Source organism: Erpetoichthys calabaricus, chromosome 1 (assembly GCF_900747795.2).
Source record: "Erpetoichthys calabaricus chromosome 1, fErpCal1.3, whole genome shotgun sequence".
Lineage (NCBI taxonomy): Eukaryota > Metazoa > Chordata > Cladistia > Polypteriformes > Polypteridae > Erpetoichthys > Erpetoichthys calabaricus.
In genome coordinates, this window is record NC_041394.2 from 320,401,332 (window position 1) to 320,427,488 (window position 26,157).

At 37.8% G+C, this 26,157-nt stretch overlaps 1 protein-coding gene across 4 annotated transcripts in view; it reads left to right on the plus strand.

Annotated features, from left to right (window-relative positions):
• The window catches only part of nap1l1 (nucleosome assembly protein 1-like 1), a 119,617-nt gene that overhangs the window by 20,672 nt on the left and 72,788 nt on the right, over positions 1-26,157 (plus strand). For all 4 annotated transcript variants that reach the window (XM_028818315.2, XM_028818297.2, XM_051919611.1 and 1 more), the window contains exon 2: positions 17,872-17,910. In XM_028818315.2, the coding sequence (XP_028674148.1) occupies positions 17,894-17,910 (17 nt within the window). In that variant the 5' untranslated portion in view covers positions 17,872-17,893. The remainder of the gene's footprint in view (positions 1-17,871; positions 17,911-26,157) is intronic.

Genomic DNA, 26,157 nt, shown 5'->3' on the forward strand with positions numbered 1-26,157 from the left:
CAAAACCTTGAAGCCCTCAAGGATGCTATTCGCCGTTCCTCTTGACATGGCTGAACAAGTCGTGAGTGTTCAGAGATCGTCTGGAAGAGTGTATCGTTAATGATGACCACCACCTTGGGGAAAAAAAATCTATTTTGTATACCCTTTCTTGTGCCGTAGTTGTATTTTTTTTCTACAAAAACACTACAAGATAAAACATTTGAAATGTGTAACTACTTTTTGGCTCACTGTGTATCTCTATATATAGAAAAAGATGTACATCTCTGAAACAAAGCTAAATTAAAAATGTTCATTATTGAAAAAATTTAGTATGACTAGTTGTAATTACGAGCAGCATTTTCTTTTATACTGCATGTGTTACAGATAAATGTTTGTACATATTCTATTAAAGTGTGTATGTTAAGGAAATTTTTAGTATTTTTATGGTAATTGAACTTTTAACAGTTTAATTTTGTAAATAAAAATTAGTCTGGCCTGTGACCCTGTGTTCGGATTCAGCGGGTTGGACGATGGATGGATGGATGAAAATCTGTGGTCTATGGTTTATTTTTATAGTTAAAATTCTTTTAATATGGAACATGAGGCTTCTATAAGTTTGGTTAGGAAGTGGCTTAGTTTATTTTTTGTTTTGTATTAAGGATTAAAAAACATGATTGAGCATCCCTAGTCAGCTTTTGTCTATTGCAGTGACTGCATAATTTTCAAATTGCCCTCTACTATTTGATCTATCCATATACTGTATATTGAAAAATATAGCTCTGCGTCACAAGATCTTTCAGTCCAAATAGAACTTCAAAGCAAGAAGTCATGAAATGAAATGAAACATGAAAACTTATAGGAACTTCAAATGTGTTTCTGTGTGTAGTCTGGGATTTGGCAACGTTCTTAACAATTACTGTTGGTATCCAACTGCTGATGTTTTGTGGAATGATATTAGTACAAAATAAGAAATGGATAAAGAAAACACTTTGCCTATTGAATGATTTGTATAAACCTTAAAGGCATCAAAATGAGTAACAGTTGATTATTTAAAGTAAGTTACCTTTTATTGAAGAAAAATGGCTACTGTGAAAAGGTCTGTTTTTGTGTGTGTGTGTGTGTGTGTGTGTGTGTGTGTGTGTGTGTGTGTGTGTGTGTGTGTATGTATGTAGTGCTGGGCGGTATGACCAAAATTCTATATAGCGGTATTTTTCAAAATTATACTGGTTTCATGGTATTGGACTTTTTTTTTTTTTTCTTTATTCCCCCCCATGCATGAGTGGATGTTAGCCAGTAATTGCAGTGGAAAATGTGGTTAAGAATATTCCAGTCATGAGAATTGTACATTGTACAAAAAAACATTTTAATGTGCACACAAGTATTAATATTGCATTAATACTTGCATGGCCCAATAAAGGCACTAATGAACAGAAGGAATCACATTGCATGACAGATGCAGTCAAAATATAGTCTTTTTATTGAACAAAGTTTGCAAACAACTTTAACATTCAACTATCCAAAGGCATTTAGACTTGACAAGTACCTCTGGATGTTTTATGAAAAGTTGTATCGCACTGAATGCCTTAGAAAAGGAATAAATAGTAATTTTTTGTAAATTTTTAGTAACACTTTGTTAAAGTGACTTTTTAAACAACTTTACCATTAAACTGCATAATGTTTAAACTAATAAAAAACAGTGCAACTTCCAGTATTTTTACTTCCAAGACTTCAAGCCAAGGTGCATTACAAATATTCACCAAATTAAAATAAGTGAAACTTGGTGATGACATCTTCACCAACTGAACCATCATTAAGGCAGACTGCATTAATATGGACCTTGCTTCAAACTAAGCTATATACGTAAATAATAAAACTGCAACTTGCATTTATAATGTTATTTGTGGTATAGCACTATGGAAGTGTATTAGGGCCATGGTTAAGAAAAAAAAACCTAATGTCAAGAATAAAGTCAATATGGTGAGTTTATTCTCAACATTTCCACTTTAATCTCAACGCTTATGTCGAGATTAAAGTCGACATTTCCACTTTATTCTCAGTTTATTTTGTCATTAAAGTAGAATATCGTAAACTAAACTTCATCCTAAAATCGATGTTTAATTTACTAGATTTTCTCAAACCCCGTCATAAGTTAATGTGGCACATTAAATGCTTTGTGTTAAGTGTTCTCCGACCCAGTTGTTAATCACTACGCGCTTCTTAAACTGACTTACTCTGCACTAAGAGGAGGCGCAGGCAGCGATCGCTGCACAGAATACATTCACTTCATGATATTCCTGCTCTCTGAAAATGTAGAATGCCAAGATAAATTTTCATGATGAAATGTATTAAACATGCACGTTAGTGCTGCTCCCTCGCAGTATGGGGTCCTCAGGTGTACGTTCAGTGTAGATAGAGAACTTTATGGCAAGTGTGACAAGGCTCCAAAAAACTGGATGTATGAATAGTATAGAATCAGTATTCACACATTTGAACATAATGGTCCACATCCGACCTTTTGAAACCAAAGTATCTCCTGACAACAACTCCTTTTTTTCGGCAAATGTTCATCTGTGTCGTCATGTTCAACTTTATCATCTGCTACAGCTTCAGTTTCAGAATGTTCTCTGTCCATTTTCATCATTCAGTACCTTCATTAATGCATGTACTCCGTTGCATGCCTGTTTAGCGGTGCAGCAGTGAAAAAGGTCCCCACCCCCCCAAAAAAGTTTCCCACTGCGCCAAATTACCAATGTTGTTTAGGCTATTTAAACTGTTGCGGTATAAGAAAAATCCATATCGCAGATATTTCCTATTACATTAAGAACAAATTCTTCCTTTTTTAACTTTTATATAAGGAAAATTAACATTGGCCCAAGAACAGCTCCACGTGGCACTCCCTATGACAATAATGCTGGGCTAACATGTACTCACTTATGCTGAGAAACTCCTTTCTGCCAAATAATAAATAAACCAGTCTAAGGCAGTTCTACAGATACCCGCGCAGTGATTTAACACATTCATTTAGAAGCATATATATATATAATATATATATAAAAAATCCTGGGATGAGAAGACTTTTTCAGAGAGTTTATTTCATGTCCTGTGAGACGAGACTTTGTGCCAAGAGATTCAACCTCGCCTGGGGCCGGAAATAAGACATAAACGGTAGATGACAAAGTACAACATTGTAAAGAGGTTCAAAAACAGCGTGATACCCATGCAGAGCAGGTTACAGATGATGAAAGTACTAAAATTCAAGTCTCAAAGAAGTGATAGTAAAAATCGCATTAGCGCAAACAAACAAATTTATTACTCGGTGAAATAACGGAACAGTGAAGAGATTTGTCATATCACCCATGTCCATATAATCGAAGTATGTAGATATTGTTTGGATTTAAACTTAAAGGGAAAAGTAGTGTTTCTTCCCAATGAAGGGACATGCCTGCAAGAATTTAAAGATTTGTTTGATGAAAGTGAAATCCACATACGCAAGCGGCAGAAACGCAAAGTGGCTGGCGCATAGCACAGACTGGGAGGTTGGCGAGTGAAGCCCCCAAGTGGTTTACAATTTTCAAATATTCCACCAAGATCCAAACATACAAGGACCTAAACCACCCCACACCAGCAGCCATCAGAAAGTATGTTTAAGATAGCTAATGACCTTCTGTGGACTTGTTTCATAAAGCCAGACTGAAATGCATTTAAAATTTGGTATTAAGAAAATCAGTCAGCTGTGATTAGACTACTTTTGCCAAAATTTTAGCTTGGAATTGGGAGTCTAGAGAGGCCTCAGATTATTAAAATCAGAGTGGTTAAGGTCAGGATTTTTATTTTTTCAATAAAGGTTGCACAGTAGCACACTTGCAATAAGTTACAGCACATCCACTTTCACCTTCTCGTGTGTGTGTGTGTGTGTGTGTGTGTGTGTAGTTCATGAGTGCATTTTATTACTTTTTGTATTGTATTTGAATTTACTTCTGTGGTCTTTGCCTTGAGTAAGTTTGCAGCATCCAGGATGACTGATTTGAGTCTTTGTGGTTCACTGGGCAAAACTTCCTCTTGATTGCCTGCTTATGCCTGATTTGTTAACATTTTTCTTTGCATTATAGGGATCTAGGAACTGAGAATGTGCTGTCTTAATTAAAATTAATATACTGGGTTGCTGTTAATGCTTTCTATATGTGCTTTGAGTGGAGAAATGATTTGATGTTCACACCCGCTTGTAGTGCTAAGGCGGTCTTACCTATGGTTATGTATGTAGTTATATGTTGGAACTAGTGCTGGGTGGTATGACAAATTCTATATCACAGTATTTTTCAAAATTGTACCGGTTGTTTCACGGTATTTGATGGTATTTTTTTCCCCATGCATGAGTTAATCACATTTTCCACTGCAATTACTGCTGAGTAATAACTAAGAATAACCTATTCCACTGTCATGAGAATTGTACATAAAAACATTTTAATGTGCACACAAGTATTCATACAGGTTTGCATGGCCCCATAAAGGCACTAATTAAGAGAATGAATCGCCTTGCATGACAGTTGCAGGCAAAATATACAACCATTTTATTGAACAAATTTTGCAAACAACTTAAACTAAAAATTTGACAACATATTGTCAACCATCCAAAGAGGCATTTAGACTTAGTAAAATATCCAGAGGTGCTTGTCAAAAGTTGTATTGTACTAAACATGCCTTAGAAAAGGAATAAATAGTAAATATTTTTTGAAAACCAACTAGACTCTGTTAATGTTAACAATCTCTGTCCACTGACACGTTAAAGTGACTTTTTAAACAACTTTACAATCATTAAACTGCATAATATTTAAACTAATAAATAATAATAAAATTAAAAGTGCAACTTCCAGTACTAATACTATTACTTCAAGCCCAGGTACATTACACAATATTCACCAAAATAAAATAAAACAAATGCAACTTGGTGATGGCATCTTTACCAACTGAACTGTCATTAAGGCAAATTACATTAATATGGACCTTGCTTCAAACTAAGCCATATACATAAATATAGCGGCGAAATACAGCCTTAAAATTGTTAAGAAGAAAAGTAAACCTTTTTAAACCGAGGGAAAATATACCAATAATTATTTGTTGAGGATCTTTTTGTATACCACGTTGTCAGTTCGGCCCTCCAGTTGTAATATGACCAAGCTGTGTGCTGAGCTTACTCTTGAGTATGCAACGTACAGTTGGCCATGTGAAAAGCAATCTTGCCTCAAATCAATGCCAACCTTTTGTAGGGTTTGTCATTGCGAAGCAGAGCCTTACTGGAAATTGGAGGCGTTTGAATTGAAATGGGAGATCAGAGGGTATAACGGGGATGCGAAGAATAAACTCTCTCCCCTGAGCCACTGCCAGTAAAAAATAGTTGCTTCAATTAGGTTCTTTTGCAGACACGTGACCTGAAGTCTTGCGCCGTTACAAAGTTTCAGTGGCTGTACGCAAATCCACAATCGGCTTTTTTGAGCCAAACCTGTTTTCATATGAGCCGCTTTTTATTATTGGTGCCTCAAGACAATCCTGTCTCGGAGGTCTACAGACAATTCCTTTGACTTCATGCTTGGTTTGTACTCTGACATGAACGGTCAACTGTGGGACCTTATATAGACAGGTGTGTGCCTTTCAAAATCATGTCCAATCAACTGAATTTACCACAGGTGGACTCCAATGAAGCTGCAGAAACATCTCGAGGATGATCAGGGGAAACAGGATGCACCTGAGCTCAATTTTGAGCTTCATGGCAAAGGCTGTGAATACTTATGTAAACGTGCTTTCTCAATTTTTTTTATTTTTAATAAATTTGCAAAAATCTCAAACTTTTTTCACATTGTCATTATGGGGTGTTGTGTGTAGAATTCTGAGGGGGGGAAAAAATGAATTCAATCCATTTTGGAATAAGGCTGTAACATAAAATGTGGAACAAGTGATGCGCTGTACCTAGAAACAGAAGCTCTAACTTGTGGATTTGTGTGCGGATATTTAGTGGCAGCATCTCTATGAACTTGTGGATTTTTCTGCAAGTATTTGGCAGCAGTGTCACAAAGTTGTTTCCGTCTAGCTGCATCAGAAAACGTAGCACGGTGTCTGACACGTCTCCTTTCTACTGTTTTATCACAGCTTGGATTGCTGCTGTCCTAATCGGTTTGAGTTTCATGATTTGTTTCAATTACGTTAGTATTTGCAGGACTTGTTGTGTTGAAGTGACATTCGGCATCTGTCAAGCGTTGTAAGCATACAACCGGTTTCATTGATAACTTTGCATCCAGCTTTTGAGAGTTGAAACATTAATAAACCTCAGTGTCCACTACTCAAATCGTCACCTGTGAATCTTAAGATGTTTAAGAGGCATTGGCGGTTCTCTAAACGTGTAAAATAGGCAGGCAGCCAACTATGTGGGAGGCGTAGGGATGGGGGACGCAATATAGGCAGGCAGCCAACTACGTGGGAGGCCGGGGGACGTAGGACGCAACCCCGCCTCACACGGCGACCGAGCTGCAGGCTATGGACGTACAGTGTATGTATATATATATATATATATATATATATATATATATATATATATATATATATATATATATATATATATATATATATATAATGTGTGTATGTGTGTAAGTAGGATTCAGTTATGACTGTTACGCGTAGGATTTCGAAATGAAACTTGCTTAACTTTTGTAAGTAAGCTGTAAGGAATGAGCCTGCCAAATTTCAGCCTTCTACTCACACGGGAAGTTGGAGAATTAGTGATGAGTGAGTCAGTGAGTGAGGGCTTTGCCTTTTATTAGTATAGATTTGTGGTATAGCGGGTCCACGGCTTCAAAAAGTCAGTTTATAAATCCAGTTCGCCATGTCTGTCTCCGTGGGCACGATTGCACGACCGCGGGGAGTTGATGAGGTGATTAGGGCAAGTCGTACCTGATTGTTCTCAATTGCTTGATCAGCTTACTGCGGTGTGTGAATAAGGCGCTGCGCCCACAGAGACGTATATTTATGGGCCGGCAGGATAGGTGTAAGGAAAAAAAAAGAGAACACAAGGAGGTTAAAGAAGGGAAAAGGCAGTCATGGGAGATGATCCAGACACCAGAAAGGTGAAGGCAGCATGAGCTGGGGCTCCGTGAGGGAGTGCAGGCTGAGGTGATCTAGGGGCTGGTTCACTCCACTAAGTGTGTAGAGTGGGGCAGGTGAAATGTAAGACCTCCCAATGGATCTGAGGAGCGAGTGGGAGTGCGGAGGAAGACGGGAGGTGTGCCGACCTCGGACGGTTTGGCTGCGCAGTGTGGCGGCAACCAGGATGGGGGTTGGCAGAAAGCAGTTCATGTTGCAAAAGCTCCGCCAGCAACGGGTGAGCTGTGGAGACGGAAGGTGGTGTGCTGCGATCGGGTGAGGAGAGACTGCATTTTAACCTCTATTTTAACGTATTTATTTATTATGGATTTTATCTCCATGTTTAGCAAATCCATAAAACCAGTTATTTTGGGTTCTGTATTTTTCTGAACACTACACAATGGACACTTTTTTGTTTTACTTTTGACTGTTTAACAAAAACACTTGAGCACTTTCTACCATCCCCTGGTTTCAGTGAGATTTCTCGGCTCATCTCGGTCATAACTATCGACGGTGTTGGTTCAGCAGACTCCCATGTGGGAAGAGGGAGTCTGTAGGGGACTGGCATTGTCACACCATTACACAGTAACCAGATACATTACACAGTATTGGGGGGGGGGGGGGGGAAATAAAACAAGTACAACTTGGCTTGCAGTATTATCCAGTAGTATAGAAACAGTATTCACACGTTATCACGTAATGGTCCACATCCGAACTTTTAAAACCAAAGTATCTTCAGACAACAGACACGGCACCTTTTTTTGTCAAAAGGTCTTCTGTGTCATAATGTTCAACTTTTATTGTCTGCTACAGCTTCCGTTTAGGAATGTTCTGTCGATTTTCACCGCTCAATACCTCCACTAACGAATGTACAGTACTCCGTTACGTGCCTGTTTAGTGATGTAGCAGTGAAAAAGGGTACCCCCCCCCCCCCTTAAACAGTTTCCCACTGCTCCATGTTCCGAACATTGTTTGGGCTATTTAAACTAGTGTTCTGGTATAAGACATCCATATCATAACAAAAATAACTGTTTTGGGTATGAACCGGTATACCGCCCAGCACTAGTTGGAACCTCCAAATTATGGTAGTTATCTTGCACATCTTATCTTATTGTTTAATCAATCCTCCAGTTGTATTGGTCTATAGTTCTGGATTTTTTTTGCTACGTCGCTATCATTGCTCATTTCCACCAATTGCCCTCTGCTACTCTCCGATAAGCACTGAATTTCTGCCTTGCTGAAATACTTTCCTCCATATTAAGCAATTTTGTCCAGAGCAAATTACCAGACTGGAATGTCCTAAAAGACACTAGTATTGTGCAGTGACCCAAATATTTACATCAGGGAATCTGGTCGCTGCCACTGAAAGGCTATGAATGGAAAGTTCAGACAGCATTTGTTAAGGAATACATTGTCCTACTCGTGGCTTTGGAAATAATGTTCGTGTGCCAAATTTGCCATATGCTAAAATAAAACTGTAGTTATGGATCTGTGCACAACAAACCCTACTTAGCTAATATTGCGTTGTTTAACACAAGATCTCTTAATGGGAAAGCATTGGTTTTGTCAGAATTCATTAGACTCCAACCTTGATGTGCTATACTTAACAGAAACTTGGCAAAAACCAAACAAAATTTACGTTTCCTATGGAGGTGACACCATCTGGATACATGACTTCACAGAGGCTCGTAGCTCAAGACGAGGTGGAGGGGTCGCAGTAATTGTTCAATCGGAGTAAAACATCAAAAGAATCTCAATTGACTGTCCATTTGTGTTTAGAGAGTCTGGCTTTTGAACTAACAATAAAACTTGATCCTATCCCATTTTGTTCTCTACTGTCCCCCAAAATTATCATTAGTCTTTATCTGACTAAATTATTAATCCACTTAAGTTTCCTTTCACAGAAGGTCATTCTTCTTGGCGATTTTCAAATTCCATATTGACATTCCTATGTGTAAACTGAGAAATGAATTCCTGTCCATAGTGAACTCTGTTGGCTTGTGTAACTTGTTGCTTTTCCTATCCACTCTGGTGGCCATATATTAGACGTGATCTGCACTTCTGTCATATCTGTATGTGATAGTGATTTGGGGCTCTTTGACTATAAAGCATCCTTTTCACTGTCTCATTAAATCTCCTTCCTGTTGTAAATTTTTAAATTTCTTTTGAAACCTTCAAAATATCTATCTTTGCTGGATTCAGTGCTAGATAAAACCACTCCTTTTAAAACGTAAGGAATAACTAATTGTACATTGTCCCTTTTTATAAAGGGAAAAGGGTATTGATGGTTATCTATCCACTTTTAATCTGTGCCTAATGACCTAATCTGTAGTTCTGTTCTGTTCTGGAGCAGTAACTTTTCAATACGATAGGTTTCTGCTTTGCCAGCCGAAATATTTTGATTTGGTGACTGGGTGCTAGGTTAACATTTGAGTCTGTCAACTGTGTATACAAATCCTGAACTTAGTTTTCAGGGCTTGAAATTTGGTGGGGGATTATGGGTATCCTTCACAAATCAATTCCTGCTAGTACTATTTTTAATATGCTAATTTTCTGCACACACTTATTTGCTAAGCAATCTTTCCTATCATTGTCAGTGTCTTTTTAAAATTACTCCTTTTAATTGTGCCCAATTTTTCACATGGAAAATATATGAATTCATAAATATTTTAAAAAGCTCACGTGCATATGTTAGCTTTCTTTTGCAGTTGGTCTTGATTGGAGCATGGTGCTGCAGAATTAGACTGTTCAGTAAAAATGCATCTGTGTAACAGGAGTCAGACTGCATGTGGTGCCCTTTGTTTAAACAATGCTTTGGAAGAAACTAGACTAAAAAACTTGGTTAAGTTGAAGGCTGAAAACAAATTCCAGAAATTTACTTGGATTGTTTAGTGAATTCAAATGTAGTTTTACTCCTTTTTATTTGATACACCGACTGCTGGCAATGTGTGGCATCATTGAGACATGTAATTTTAATTTATGTACTGTGGCCTGACTGCAATTAAACCTTCATTTGAAAAGTAAATACAGTGACACACAACAGAGTGCTCAAGGACAAAGATATGGGAAGGGGGGTTGCTAAGGCTTTTTGCACCCCTTTTTGTAGGAATAAGCAGCATTATGATGGCTAGACTTCTGCATGAGCTAAGCTGGACTATAGCCCAGGGCTTAGCAGGCTACAGGGGATGTGAAATTTAATTTCTTTATATGAAAAATACTTGGTTTTCAGAGAAATATATTCCTGTCTGTAAACTGGCAAATTGTCATTGTCATTACTGTTATTCCTGAGCTACCTTATCCACACCGCCTTCCTCAAACTTGTTATGCTTGTGATGAAAAAAGCTTATTGTGTTGGTGACAGTTATTTAGAAATGGCCAGTGACCACATTGAGCAGTAGATTCCAGTTCTAGTGATGAAGCACACAATGGTGATGAATTTACTGAAATGGTAAACTCTGACACCATTTCTAAATGTACATGGAAATATCACGCATTCACTGCCTGGTGTATAGCTAAAGAAAGTGTGGGGAACTGCTAGTGTAGATCCTCAGACCATGGTTCATTCAAACATGCCGCGCCCCCCCCCCCCCCTTTTAAATTTTTTGGTGACCGACTGGTATCGGCAAGAGTGAAAGGGAAGGTCTACAGGACGGTAATGGGACCAGCTATGTTAGATGGGTTGGAGACGGTGGCACTGACCTGAAAGCAGGAGACCGAGCTGGAGGTGGGAGAGTTAAAGATGCCAAGATTTGCACTGTGTGTGACGAGGATGGATTAGAAAGGAGTACATTAGAGAGTCTGCTCAAGTTGGGAGACAAAAGTCAGAGGCCAAATTGTGTTGGTTTGGACATGTGCAGAGGAGACATGCGGAGTATATTGGCAGGAGGATGTTAAGGATAGAGCTGCCAGGTAAGAGGAAAAGAGGAAGGCCTAAGATAAGGATTACGGATGTGGTGAGTGGACATGCAGGTGATGGGTGTAAAAGAACAAGATGCAGTGGACAGAAAGATATGGAACAAGATGATCCGCTGTGGTAACCCCGAACGGTAGTAGCCGAAAGAACAACAAATTTCAACAATAGCATACAGCCTTCAAGTAACAGTTGCAGTCTTACTTCACTTAATGCTAGTTCTTTAAATATTGTGCTTTATGCAGGACTGTAGAAGTGCATTAAAAAACACGGGTCCAAATAAGAACCCCTACTAACTGATAATGTACTATCACTGTAATGATTGTGGTATGCAATCGCAATGCTTGTTTAGCAGTGTGTCAGAATAGAACACATCAGAATTTTTAAGCTTTATTTTCTCATTTTACTTTGGGTAATTTAGGTTTTATGAGGATATACTGTAGCTTGGATTCTGAGAAAATTTGTTTGTGCCAATTCCTTTAAGGCGGTTAAACTGAAATTTTCACCAAGGCCAGGCTAACTACATAAAGCCTCACTACCTTTTTTTATAAATTAGTGCAAACAGTTAAAATTTACTGACCAGATGACAAGCTATCATAGTCTTTAAAAATGTTTAAAAGGCTACATAGTGTTGCTGTGTTTGAAACTTGATTAACGGACAAGGATGCTTCAAGCTGTTGGCAACATAATTTAGCACTTTGCCTTATTAAATGTACAGGGTGGGGCATAAAGATCTCTCACAATTTGAAGCGGCATAAAACAATGAATGAAGCTATCTAAAAAATTGTATATATTTCTGAGAAGTGCATAAACGGTTTGATATTTTTAAAACCCATTAAAACAAGACAAATGGTGGCAATACATTGCTGAAGACATTCCTGGAAGTTCTCAGTCACTCTCCTGGTCATCTCAGGTAGAATGACATTGATTTCCTGTCTGATCCTTTCCTTCAAATTCTCAAGAGATGGGGGATGATGTTTGAAACCCTTTCACCTTTAGGTATCCCCCCCAACAAAAGTCAGATGGGTTAAATCTGGTGACTGTGCCGGCCACCCCATGACTCCCCTTAAAGCGATCAAATGCCCAGGTAACATTTCCCTCATCACTCCGGGTGAACATTGTGCTGTGTGAGTTCTGGCAGGTCTGCCAGGAGATTTTTCTTTTCATTGTGTACCTAGTTGACTGAAAGTTAGAAATCCATAGCAAAATAGCTTTCCGATCTGGTACAGATGCATTTCAACTGAGTGCAAAGCATCACCATCACAGAACAGTTGTTCTCATAATACGCTTGAACAACAAAGCCCTGATGTTCACCGGTCCAACTCGTGATAGGTACTGAAAACAGTAGACCCTAACCTACCAAATGAGACCTACCCCACTTTACCCCCTAATGGTTCTCCCTTGAAATGTGGGAGATCTTTATGCCCCACCCTGTTTGTAGCATAGATTTAATAGGCCTAATGTCTCATAGTTGTGCATAAAAAAAATAGTAGTCATTTTACGCGCAAGTAATGACAAATAGTGTTATTTCTGAATAAGAACACTTTAATAACACATGTCATACTGGTGGTTAATATAATTTGAGACTCTCTTAAAAAATATGGGTGCTTAGCCAGGTTTAATGTTTTCCTCCTTTTTTAGTTTGTATTGGTTGGAGGCATAGTTTCTGGACTGTGTTCCAAATCCAGTTGCAACAATGTTGCATTGAAGACAAAGTACTTTCTGGACATTAGTTCTCTTCGTAGATCACTGAATTGGATGGGTCTCGAAGGCTCAGGCTACTATTTGCCTGTTAAATTTTGTATAACCCACACAGCAAGAGTTGCATTGCCAGAGTGACAGTTTGGTGTGTTGAAAAGCAGGCAATTAAGAGTTTTAATGTTCTGTACCCTTGATATTAAATATTAACCTAGCTTTTTTATTTTTTTTTTTATTTTTTTTTTTTATATAAACATTTTAATATGCTTCTTGTGGAGTGTTTTATGCACATTTGATACAGCTAAACCTCAGTAAAAACAAATGAAGCTCTGCAAACCATTTAGTCATTTATTTTTGTAGTGTATGCCAAGTGATTGTTGAATATAACAGGACTGTGGGTGGCATTTTTGGGTGAGTAAAGGTAACTAGTTGGTTTTACTGTTTCTGTTCAGAGATTCATTCAAGTCCACTCCGATATCAAGCCGCAGTGCTTAAAGATTAGAACAGTCATTTAAAACATACCTAACCTCAACAAATCCTGTTAATGGTGCATGGTTTTTATAATGTTCTACAGCTATCTTTGCTGCAGCATTTCATAAATGCTTACTCCATTGTGGCAGATGCTTCACACAGTCCTTTCTTTTGCTGCTTTTCCTCCATTTTTGTCTTTTGCATTCTCAAGTAATTTCTCTCCTTGCAGTCAGACATGAGTTTGGCATGGACTTTCTCATCAACAGTCAGGACATCGTTTGGTCAATGAGTGAATGTCTAAATTTTTTTTTTTCTTCTGCATTTGATATGTGTACACATCTGGTTTTGGTTTAGTTTGTGTTTTGTTAAAGGTTTAGTAAGTGGCACATCCAAAGACTGTTGTAATCACTAACTGTGCACAGCATTTTTGTTTAGTTGTAGCTTCATAGTACTTCTCTAAAATTTGTGCCAGCCTTTTATATCAATGGAATTCTATGTGTCTGTGCATATTTCAGAGAGCAACTGAATGCAGTTGTTGGTTTCTTTCCAAAACCACTACTGCACGTGATTTATTTTGGAGCACAGTGTGAACTGTTCTTGTGTTCCCGCGTTAATAATGGCCATAGTTTTGTTTGACAGGTAGAAATGTGATTGCACTTGTTGCACAGTTGCCTTCCAACACAAGTAACATGTGGCCTTTATTTACAGGAAATGGAGTGAAGTGAAATGAAACTTAAATTCTGAATATTCAGAGCTTAAATACATTGAAATGTGCATCTGAATTTAGAACAAGTTTGATGGGTGTAGTGGGAGGAAACCAGTATCCTCCAGATAAACCTGTTTGAACATGACTGAAGCTTTGAGCAGAAACCACACTGGTGCTGCATGTGTAACAGGGCTAGGTTTTCATAACTAGCCTTTCCAGCAGTCTGTGTATGGTGTGCTGACATACCAACTTGCTGTACATCACCTGTTAATGGTTTCATGATTTATTTTTCTACATGTGTAATTCTTTTACATTTTCTACACCATGTACTTTGCGCAGAGTACTTAATCTGGTTTTTGAAAAGCCATTTTATGAGACTGATAAGGTGATGTTGGTTGGGTAAGAGTAACATTGGTGCATATTAACTATTTTGTAACATTAAATATATGTATGGCAATATAAAATTTGCGAATTTATCATGTTTGCTATCGATTTTGTTAGACCTCCTCAGTTTACTTGTGCTAAATCTGAATATCTTGTTCTGTTTGGCCATTCTGCAGTATATTTGGGCTGTACCATTTGTGTGGTGTGGTGGTGTTTTTTTTTTCTTTTTTTTTTTCTTTTTTTTCTCCTACCCCCTGTTCAAATTTTTAACAAAGGAATTGAATTACTACATTTTATTTCTTCATTAGGCGTTTTGTTCTAATTGGATTAGAATATATTTAACCTTTTTTCCATTGCTCATTAACATTTATTTTCTTTGTAAGTGAACATAAAAAAATGGTATTACCTTAATGACATTGTTAACTTTGGGCAGAAGGTTGGACATTTCACATTGACATGCAGGTATTGCAGAAAGCAGACCAATGGTATGGTGTAAGTGTCCAGTGAAATCATTGTTATGAAAGACATCGTAAGTGCGTGTATTTTTTTTTTTTTTTCCCCCAAAATGTATATTCTAGGTTATAGCAATACTATAACTGAAAATATTGTGTATACAGACAACACCACAAAAACTAACTCCAACAAATCACTAGACCCAGCTGAAACGTAGTTAATACAGAAGTTATCATTACTGATTTAAAGGTCATTATCTGGGTTTACCTAGGTTAGCCAGTTACCACAAATCACTGTTCCTCTTTTTAGTCTGTAATGAGGCACAACCTTCAATCATATCATCTCTGACATACCTGTTCTTCCCCTTGGCATGTACCTAATTGACTCTACAAGTTTTCTCTCCTTGCTTTCAGTACTAAAACATCAACATGCAAAGGCTGCCATGGTAATCCATCACTTGCAACACAAGAAAAGCAATTGATTTGGAATGGATTCCTGGTTCAACTTTTATGTCCGATCACTCACTATCCCCATTTACTGTTCTGATTCTAATCAGTGTTTGGTCTTCTTCATGCATTGGCATTCCTGCCACTCCGATGCACCTAACACTTTTGGGCCCACTTCACCACCTTTTACTGTGCTGTGTCAAATGCCATGTCCAGATCTACAGTTGGATGATACAGCTGCTTTTTTTAAAAAATTTTTTTTTTTTTTGCATTTGCCTGGCATTTTTTTCCCTTCCTGGGCATGAGACCAAACTGCGTTTAACTTTTTCATGTGGTATCTCATTCTTCCCTGTGCAACTCTAAGCCACCTTCATTACCTGCTCTACAAGGTTTATTAATCCGTATAACCCATATTCCAGTTGATCTTCTTCAGAATTTTCCTTTGCATGTAGTCCTGTTGCACGGATTTAGAAACAGTTTAGTTCCATGACCATCAATTTGCTTTGAACACTTAACACAATACCAGTTGGACTTGCTGCTTTAGTTATCTTCCATCTTTTTCAGTACTCTTCCTTTGATGCTTGGTCCTTCTGTTTTCTCACACTTTTTTTTTTTTGTTTTTATTTAGCAACTTATCAATGTACTTTTTCAGATATTCTTACTCCCATTAATATTGATATTTTTCTTCTAGCTGTCCACAACCTACTAAATCCTCTTTTACCATCTGTTTCATGATACTGAACACATCCTTCCTCATTCTACAGCTCATCAACATTTTCTTGCCTCTTTGCTGCTTTTCTATCATTTTCTGGTACTTTATAGATAACCTGGTCAACTTCTGGGTTCCAAACCTCAGTTTTAGTACATACTTCATTTCTACATTTCTAGAAAATGGCTTAATTACTTTCGCTTTCTCACATTTTACAGAGTTTAATATGCTGATGGAAATAGATTTTGGTTGATTTAACGTGCAAAATATGCGTCAATTTGTAACATTTTAAAACTACAGTTTCATTGTACGGATTCTACAACTTACATTACTTTGGTTCACTCAGGCTTTTGTCAATTGAGCCTCATAGGGGACTAACACAACCAATTTAGTCAAACACTTGGCCGGCTGACACGTCAATTAAAATAATGTTGATGGATATCTTATTCTAAACTACTGTAATATCAAGTATAAAGCAAGTAAGCAATCTGTGTAACAATACAATTCTAAATTAAAGAATTTAGCTAAATCTAGTTATATTGGTCAATAGAAGTCCAGATAATCCACTTTTATAACTTCTGGCCTTTCTAGCTCCAGAGTTCTGGGTTGCAAACCCAGGCGAGGGAGGTGTCTTTATGGAGATTAGTCTTTTTTTTTTTTTTTTTTTTTTTTTTTTTTCTGTTTCTGTATGGAGGTACCTCTTCCCTAATATCCCATTGACATTTACTTGAAGTTTTCTTACAGAATATTTGTTACGTTGTCTTTGCCTAGTGTAAGACTGTTTGGTGGACCTTGGAGGTATTTCTTTTTTAGATGTGGCATGATGGCTTCTATCATTGAATGTTGGCTTCTGGCTCTTAAAAAAACCTTTCCCAATCTCTAACCTTCATTTACAGTTCTTAGTCACGGCTGCATGAAAGATTTTTCTGCTTTCTTTAGAAATTTTTTGCTAAAGCTAGGTTTTTTGTAATTTTTTTTTTTTTTTTTTTTTAATAAACAAACCTTGACACTTGATTGCAATGTGAGCTTCAGCTGTGGTTACAGATACCTTTTGTTAAAGTTAATTTTAAGTGTTGAAGTTTAAACTAGTTGTAATCTTTAGGGAGGGAGACATGAATATTATCTAATAAAAAAAAAAAAAATAGTATATGCACTTGCTAGTGAACTGTTGTGATCTTCACTACTGTGTGTGGGTGAATATTTTTTGGCATTTGGCTCACTGTACTAATCTGAGGGGAAGTTGTCTTTGTGTATAAATTGTTAGTAAGTACATGTGTAGCTGCTATGCATCTGTCAGGGGTGCATCATCAATTACCCTTTACCATGCTATTTGATTACCAACAGGAAAAGTTAGAAACAAGTTATTTTTACAAAGCTTGTCTTCTAGTTTGGAATTCATTCAACAGTTTGGACAAATTGTAATGGAAGAGGAATTATTATAATCCAGTTCAGAGTTTTGGTCTTGGGGGCTGGGTGAAAGGCAGGAAACTGGCACTGTAGCTCTATAATTTTATGTTTAAATGGTGGATTGGGAGGTTGCATGAGTGTCTAAACCCAAAGGTCACGATTTACTCTAAATCTGAGCCTATTAAGTTGATTCAAATTAATAAGTTTGCTTTAATTATGAATTAGTGATTTTCAAACAATGTACAAAGTTGAATGTTAAGTGTATTCAAAACAAAAATGAATTTGAAGTACACCAACTTCACTTTTGTTTCAAAGATTAAGATCAGCTGAACAAGACCAGTGTAGCAATGGATATACTGTTGTCCAGAAAATAACCAAGTGAGCAACAACTGCTATATTGGAGGGTGTGTGGTTTTTAAAATAAATCTGATGTTCTTTGAATAAAGGTGGAGAGATTCTGCTTAAGGCTTTTCTGTTATGTGATTCTTGGACCGCATTACAATAAATAGTTGTTTCCAAAGTGTTACAGTTTAAAATTAAATTTAAACATACAAGTAATCCTTTATACTTTGTGTTTTAGGAATTCCCAAGATCAGAAAAGGATGGCAGATATTGACAAGTAAGTGCCTAATTTGGCTCATCTAATTGGTTAGCCTGGAATTTTACATACTGTCTAGTGAATTCTGTGCATGGCTCCAGAAATAGTGGAAAAAATGTGGTTGGGAAGTCTTTAAATTTGAAGTGTAATTGTTGGTAGTATGCAAAGACATTATCTATGAAATGTTTTCTACATTGGTTTCATATTCTGAGTGAATGAAGGACAATTGGGTTCTTAGTATATTGACTAACATTGTACTTTAAAAGTGGTATAAATCAAGGAATATAAAGAACTACTGCAGGGTTTTATTTCTATTGTGGACTAAGCTTGTGTGTGTTTATCAATTTGTATCAATGTCCAGGTTTTTATAGCTTGTATATTTGCCACCCTGTAATAAAATTGAAAATTGGGCAGTGCCATGCCACCTTCTGCTTTAGGTTGTTGTAGGGTCAGCCCTTTGGATGCATGGATGTTTTGAATTTCAAATTGTGTTATGATTTGAATCGAATTTCTTAAATGATGATGTACATACAGTATATGGGAATGCTTGGGAAGGATATTCATCTTGTGTTTATTCTCCCTGCCAAAGTCAGATGAAGGGTAGACGATCTATGCATGTCTTGTGTTTTTCCATGCAAACAGCAAAGTTTTGTTGAAAAAGACCTTTATATTTCTGTGATGATAAACGTGAAGATGTTAAATCTGATGTGTGCTAGAGAGTTCATCAGAAACACCCAATTTGATTAAATTAAATTTGAGTCCAAATATCTGAAGTTCTGCTAGTGCTGTTAGGACTGCTGGCAGAATTGTGTGTGTCTGATATATACAGTACCATATCTCCATATAGTGATATTTTCTGTCAAAGTCCGTCTCTTATAATCCTTTATCACAGATGCATTTTGAAAATGAACAGCCAATGGCTCAGTTGTGATTGCAACAAGCCATGGTGATAGGGAGTATCCTTGTCTGGTACCTTGTTCTAGTTTGAAGTAGTCTGAAATAATGTTAATACAAACTGAAGCTTCTGGACTGGTATATAGTAGCTTGATCCATACACTTGTGTTTGGGTTGAAGCCAAATGTGTGCAATGTGGTGAATAGGTAGTTCTATTCAACCGTATCAAATGCTTTTTCAGCATACAAGGATAAGATCTCTGGGGTGTTGGACTTTATAGGTGAATATATTACGTTAAACAGGTGTCAAAGATTTGAAACCAAGTGTCTACCTTTTAATATATCCGGTTTGGTCTTGTGAAATTTTGTAGTACTCTCAATCCTTCTAGCTGGAACTTTAGAGAGCATCTTAACATTGTTATTCAGAAGTGAGATTGGTCTGTATTATGCACATTGTAATAAGTTCTTATTTTTCTTAGGAAAGAGAATGAATTATATTTATATGGTCAATGTTATCTCCATCTGTGTTGGTAATTACTGATACTGCATTGTAAACTTTCACAGCTTGTGGATTTGTTGAGCTAAGATCTCCTTAGCCTTTTCTGTGTTCATAGTAATGTTGAGATTTAAAAATGAGTTGTTCGTGTGTATTGTGTTAAGAGGTTTAATTGTGGTTGCAAAGCCTGTCCTTTCCTATAAATTGCCTAATTTTGAGACCTGGCATGTTCTTGATCAATTCTGGTAATTTCACTGATTAACTCGGACCCTTTTTTTTTTTTTTTTGTGGAAAATATATGAAACAATCTGTGTTAAAAATGCCTTCAGTTTCCCAGAGTATTTCTGCAGAGACCTCCAGAGGATTAATTTCTCTAAAAAGTAATCGGTTTGCTTGGATTTAAATTCTGTACAGTTCTCGTCAGCTGAAAGATGAGTATGTGGGGCAAAGTGTTTTGAGGTCCATGATCAGAGGAGTATGTACTGAAATAACAATAGCATTGTACTTGAAATATTTGATCGTGGGAAAAAATTATCTATGATCCATACAATAGATTCTTGATTAACAGATGTACTGGTGAGAAGTAGGAATACAGTAATCCCTCCTCTATCGCGGGGGTTGCGTTCCAGAGCCACCTGCGAAATAAGAAAATCCGCGAAGTAGAAACCATATGTTTATATGGTTATTTTTATATTGTCCTGCTTGGGTCACAGATTTGCGCAGAAACACGAGGTTGTAGAGAGACAGGAACGTTATTCAAACACTGCAAACAAACATTTGTCTCTTTTTCAAAAGTTTAAACTGTGCTCCATGACAAGACAGAGATGACAGTTCCGTCTCACTATTAAAAGAATGCAAACATATTTTCCTCTTCAAAGGAGTGCACGTCAGGAGCAGAGTCTGTCAGAAAGACAGAGGAAAGCAAACAAATCAATAGGGCTGTTTGCTTTTAAGTATGCGAAGCACCGCGGCACAAAGCTGTTGAAGGCGGCAGCTCACACCCCCTCCGTCAGGAGCAGGAAGGGAGAGAGAGAGAGACAGAGTTTGTTTTTCAATCAAAAATCAATACGTGCCCTTCGAGCTTTTAAGTATGCGAAGCACAGTGCAGCATGTCGTTTCGGGAAGCAGCTGCACAAAAGATAGCAACGTGAAGATAATCTCATCATTTTTAGACGAGCATCCGTAGCGTCTAGGTGTGCGAACAGCCCCCCTGCTCAATCCCCATACGTCAGGATCAGAGAAAGTCAGCGCAAGAGAGACAGAAAAGTAAGCCGGGTAGCTTCTCAGCCATCTGCCAATAGCGTCCCTTGTATGAAATCAACTGGGCAAACCAACTGAGGAAGCATGTACCAGAAATTAAAAGACCCAATTGTCCGCAGAAATCTGTGACCCAGCAAAAAATTCGCGATATATATTTAAATATGCTTACATATAAAATCTGCGATGGAGTGAAGCCGCGAAAGGCGAAGCGCGATATAGCGAGGGATTACTGTATGCTCTTAAGTTTGGATTTAGAAATCTCCATGGGTCTGATAAGTTATAATCTATTACAAACTCTAATTGTTTTTGCAGTGTTATGCACCTGTAGCTGGAGACCTATTCAGGTCTGGATTTAAAATACAATTAATCTCCGTCCATTATAATTTTTATAAATGTTCACATTAGACTTTAGAGCAAATACATTTTGGTTCCTAGTTTCAGTCCAGAGACGGTAGATTGATTCTCCTCCAAAAAAGTAGATGGCTATGGGCTTGCATATGGTTGTGCATTTAATTTAGATTTTAGAAGTTTTTTGTATTTTTTAAACTTGTAGAAGTGACCAATAAGATGTACTGTGTTAAGTGAAAATGAGGAACTCACTCAACTGTAACTTCTAGTTAATTTCCTGTCTGTAATTCTTCCCTACACTTGTGTTGATGTTCTTGTTTCATGGAAGAATTGCCAAAATAGCTTTCAGCTGGCTGAATTGAAGGCTAGTCTTAAGCCTCTGTAGTAAGATCAAAGTCCTGGAGTTGACTTTTGCAGAAACATACCGATTTTATTTTTATCGGCCTTCCCAGCATCGATGCTGGGATGAGAGTTTATGGGTTTTATAAGACTTGTGGTGGTTTTTTTTTTTACTTAAGCCACTTGTACAGGTAATTTTGTTGTTAGGGAGTCAAAATGGGAAGAAATGTGATAATTATGTAAGTAGTGTTTCTCATGATGGAACCCCATTTTAAAAGGTGGAGTGTGTTGGCCTCCTTAATTTTCAGTTTTGGTCACAGGACTATTTCCATTATGTTTAAGTGTTTAACATTACTTTTTTTTAGTGGATTAATTCAGATTTAAATTACTATTTTGAATAGTGCTAGTCTAGGCAATTATTAAAAAAAAAAAAAAAAAAAAAAAACAACCTTAACAAATATGGATTAAATTGTAACACTTACAGATGAACAAATTAACAAGTAGGTTATATTAACTTCATAAATTCGTGCACACTGACATACTTTTGATAAATGCTAACTTACAAACTTAATGACATATTAAAGTTTTGTTGTTAATGCTTACTCAGTTTGGAAATCAAATTGATATATAGTGGGTACGGAAAGTATTCAGACCCCCTTCAATTTTTCACTCTGTCATATTGCAGCCATTTGCTAAAATCATTTAAATTAATTTTTTCCCTCATTAATGTACACACAGCACCCCATATTGACAGACAAAAAAAAATTTTTGAAATTGTTGCAGATTTATTAAAAAAGAAAAACTGAAATATCACATGGTCCTAAGTATTCAGACCCTTTGCTCAGTATTTAGTAGAAGCACCCTTTTGAGCTAATACAGCCATGAGTCTTCTTGGGAAAGATGCAACAAGTTTTTCACACCTGGATTTCACACCTGCAGCTGAAAAACACCCCCACAGCATGATGCTGCCACCGCCATGCTTCACTGTGGGGACTGTATTGGACAAGTGAAGAGCAGTGCCTGGTTGTCTCCACACATACCGCTTAGAATTAAGGCCAAAAAGTTCTATCTTGGACTCATCAGACCAGAGAATCTTATTTCTCACCATCTCGGAGTCCTTCAGGTGTCTTTTAGCAAACTCCATGCGGGCTGTCATGTGTCTTGCACTGAGGTATGTGTGGAGACAACCAGGCACTGCTCTTCACTTGTCCAATACAGTCCCCACAGTGAAGCATGGCGGTGGCAGCATCATGCTGTGGGGGTGTTTTTCAGCTGCAGGGACAGGACGACTGGTTGCAATCGAGGGAAAGATGAATACGGCCAAGTACAGGGATATCCTGGACAAAAACCTTCTCCAGAGTGCTAAGGACCTCAGACTGGGCCGAAGGTTTACCTTCCAACAAGACAATGACCCTAAGCACACAGCTAAAATAACGAAGGAGTGGCTTCACAACAACTCTGTGACTGTTCTTGAATGGCCCAGCCAGAGCCCTGACTTAAACCCAATTGAGCATCTCTGGAGAGACCTAAAAATGGCTGTCCACCAACGTTTACCATCCAACCTGACAGAACTGGAGAGGATCTGCAAGGGGGAATGGCAGAGGATCCCCAAATCCAGGTGTGAAAAACTTGCATCTTTCCCAAGAAGACTCATGGCTGTATTAGCTCAAAAGGGTGCTTCTACTAAATACTGAGCAAAGGGTCTGAATACTTAGGACCATGTGATATTTCAGTTTTTTTTTTTTTAATAAATCTGCAACAATTTCAAAAATTCTGTCAATATGGGGTGCTGTGTGTACATTAATGAGGGAAAAAATTAATTTAAATGATTTTAGCAAATGGCTGCAATATGACAGAGAAAAATTGAAGGGGTCTGAATGCTTTCCGTACCCACTGTATATACTATATTCTATGTGCTGCTTCTCATTCAAAAGATGCTGATTTTTTTTGCAGGTAAACAGGTTAGCAAACCCAATTTTTACTTTTTGAACTGTTTTAATGAGCCCAAGTTGTTTGCTTCACCTAGAAAAGATGAGGCAAAGTAAGGAAAACTGCCAGTATAATAAAATACTGTAGTAGTAATCCATGATTTACGAACCTGTACACACGTTGATGGTTTCATGATTATTGCAATAACATAGACAAGTGTATTAGACCACATAATATGCACATCCCATCAATGACTGTGTTCAGTGCTACTTGGAAACCTCAATACCTAATAATAAACCTGCCTGGGTCTTATCCAGACCTGCGGCTTTATGGGAGTTAACCTTAAACAGGGACCTCCGTACATCTGCTGCAGACATGGTGAGGGGCAGCTAATCTGATGGAGGGGTCAGTCTAGCGGTTGGAAAAGTATGCAATTTCTAGAAACAAGTTTAGAAAATAGAGCATCCGGTAGGAATTAGTCTCTTTGCTGTTCTAATCTGTGATGTTCTTAATGCCTTTGCACATGTTCCTGGTGGCATTGTTGTGTGTGTTTTTTTTTTTTTTTTTTTTTTTTTCTATTAAAAAAAAAAAAAAAAAAATGTAGTACCTTTTTTAAGAGCGTAGGTTTTTTTTACCCTTTTTATTCCCACCACCAGTTTTCTTCTGGCTGCTCCAAGTGTGGCTGATCTCCAGAGATGAAAGTGGAATTCTGTACTCTTAGTAGTGAACAGACCTCTGCATTCTTTCGGGGTTTCTGGTTGTGATATGTGGTAATTGTCCTAGCGACAGTAACATCCTGAATGCATTTAGTGATATAGCTTGTAACTGTTGGCACATATTCCTTCAGTTCCACAACTCCCACCACTTGTTGCTGCTTTCTTAAACATCTGCCAGTCCGAGCATTCAAAACAGTCCTGAAGCTTTGAGGCAGCATCAGTTGACCACACGATGATGGACTTTTGTATTGGTTTCCTGGACTTAAACATAGAGCAGTATGCAGGTATAATTAAAATATGGTCAGAGAGACCAAGAATATTGCGGGGTATGGTTTTTGTATGTTCCCTTCCTGTTTGTGCGGAGTGTGTTCACCCCTCGGGTGGCAAAATGAATATGTTGGTAAAGCTATGGTGAAGTATCTGTCAATTTAACATGATTGAAGTATCCTGTAATCATGCAAAGAAGCTCTGGGTGCTTGTCTTGAAATGATCTAATCCTGTGATGAAGCTCCCTCTGTGCATCTAACATTGGCACATGGGGATGTAAACATTGACTATAAACATAGCAGTAAGCTCCCACAATAGATAATATGGTCTGCATTTTATTAGAAGTTCTGCTAAACTGAGAACAATTAGGTAGCTGCAGTCTGCCAAGCATTGCCTTGGGCTCTAGGGAGTTGGACTGTCGACATGTTGATGTTCCGAAGTTCACCTGGACTATATCTTAACTTTCCTGTTACATTAACACCCCAACACACCATGGAATCCACCCTTTTACTAGATTTAACGCTGGGAACTAGAGAAGCTGCTCCACTACTGTGCACTGCTATCTCCTCCCCAACCCCAAAACAAACTTTGTATGCATTTATTTTGAATGGTTTTTATTCAAGCATTACAAACCTACAGGGGAAGATGTTGCAATTCAATGTTGATAGCTACAAATTCAAAATTTGTTTACTAGCAATCATATATTTTACTACAATAAATTGCATCACATTAGTCTTGAGTACAGTAATCCCTCCTCCATCGCGGGGGTTGCGTTCCAGAACCTCCTGCGAAAGGTGAAAATCCGCGAAGTAGAAACCATATGTTTATATGGTTATTTTTATATTGTCATGCTTGGGTCACAGATTTGCACAGAAACACAGGAGGTTGTAGAGAGACGGGAACGTTATTCAAACACTGCAAACAAACATTTGTCTCTTTTTCAAAAGTTTAAACTGCTCCATGACGAGACAGAGATGACAGTTACGTCTCACAATTAAAAGAATGCAAACATATCTTCCTCTTCAAAGGAGTGCGCGTCAGGAGGAGAGAATGTCAGAGAGAGAAAAGCAAACAAATCAATAGGGCTGTTTGGCTTTTAAGTATGCGAAGCACCGCGGCACAAAGCTGTTGAAGGCGGCAGCTCACACCCCCTCCGTCAGGAGAAGAGAAAAACAAACAATCAAAAATCAATACGTGCCCTTCGAGCTTTTAAGTATGCGAAGCACCGTGCAGCATGTCGCTTCACGAAGCAGCTGCACCGAAGGGAGCAACATGAAGATAATCTTTCAGCATTTTTTGACGAGCGTCTGTATCGTCTAGGTGTGCGAACAGCCCCCCTGCTCAATCCCCCTACCTACGTCAGGATCAGAGAAAGTCAGCGCGAGAGAGAGAGAAAAGTAAGTTGGGTAGCTTCTCAGCCATCTGCCAATAGCGTCCCTTGTATGAAATCAATTGGGCAAACCAACTGAGGAAGCGTGTACCAGAAATTTAAAGACCCATTGTCCGCAGAAATCCTTGAACCAGCAAAAAATCCACAATATATTTAAATATGCTTACGTATAAAATCAGCGATAGAGTGAAGCCGCGAAAAGCTTGTTTTTCTCTCTCTCTCTCTCTCTCTCTCTCTCTCTCTCTCTGCTCCTGATGGAGGGGGTGTGAGCTGCTGCCTTCAACAGCTTTGTGCCACGTGGTGCTTCGCATACTTAAAAGCCAAACAGCCGTATTGATTTGTTTGCTTTTTTCTCTCTCTTTGACATTCTGTGCTCCTAACGCTCACTCCTTTGAAGAGGAAGATATGTTTGCATTCTTTTAATTGTGAGACTGAACTGTCATCTCTGTCTTGTCATGGAGCACAGTTTAAACTTTTGAAAAAGAGACAAATGTTTGTTTGCAGTGTTTGAATAAAGCTCCTGTCTCTCTACAACCTCCTGTGTTTCTGTGCAAATCTGTGACCCAAGCATGACAATATAAAAATTATCATATAAACATATGGTTTTTATGACAATATAAAAATTATCAT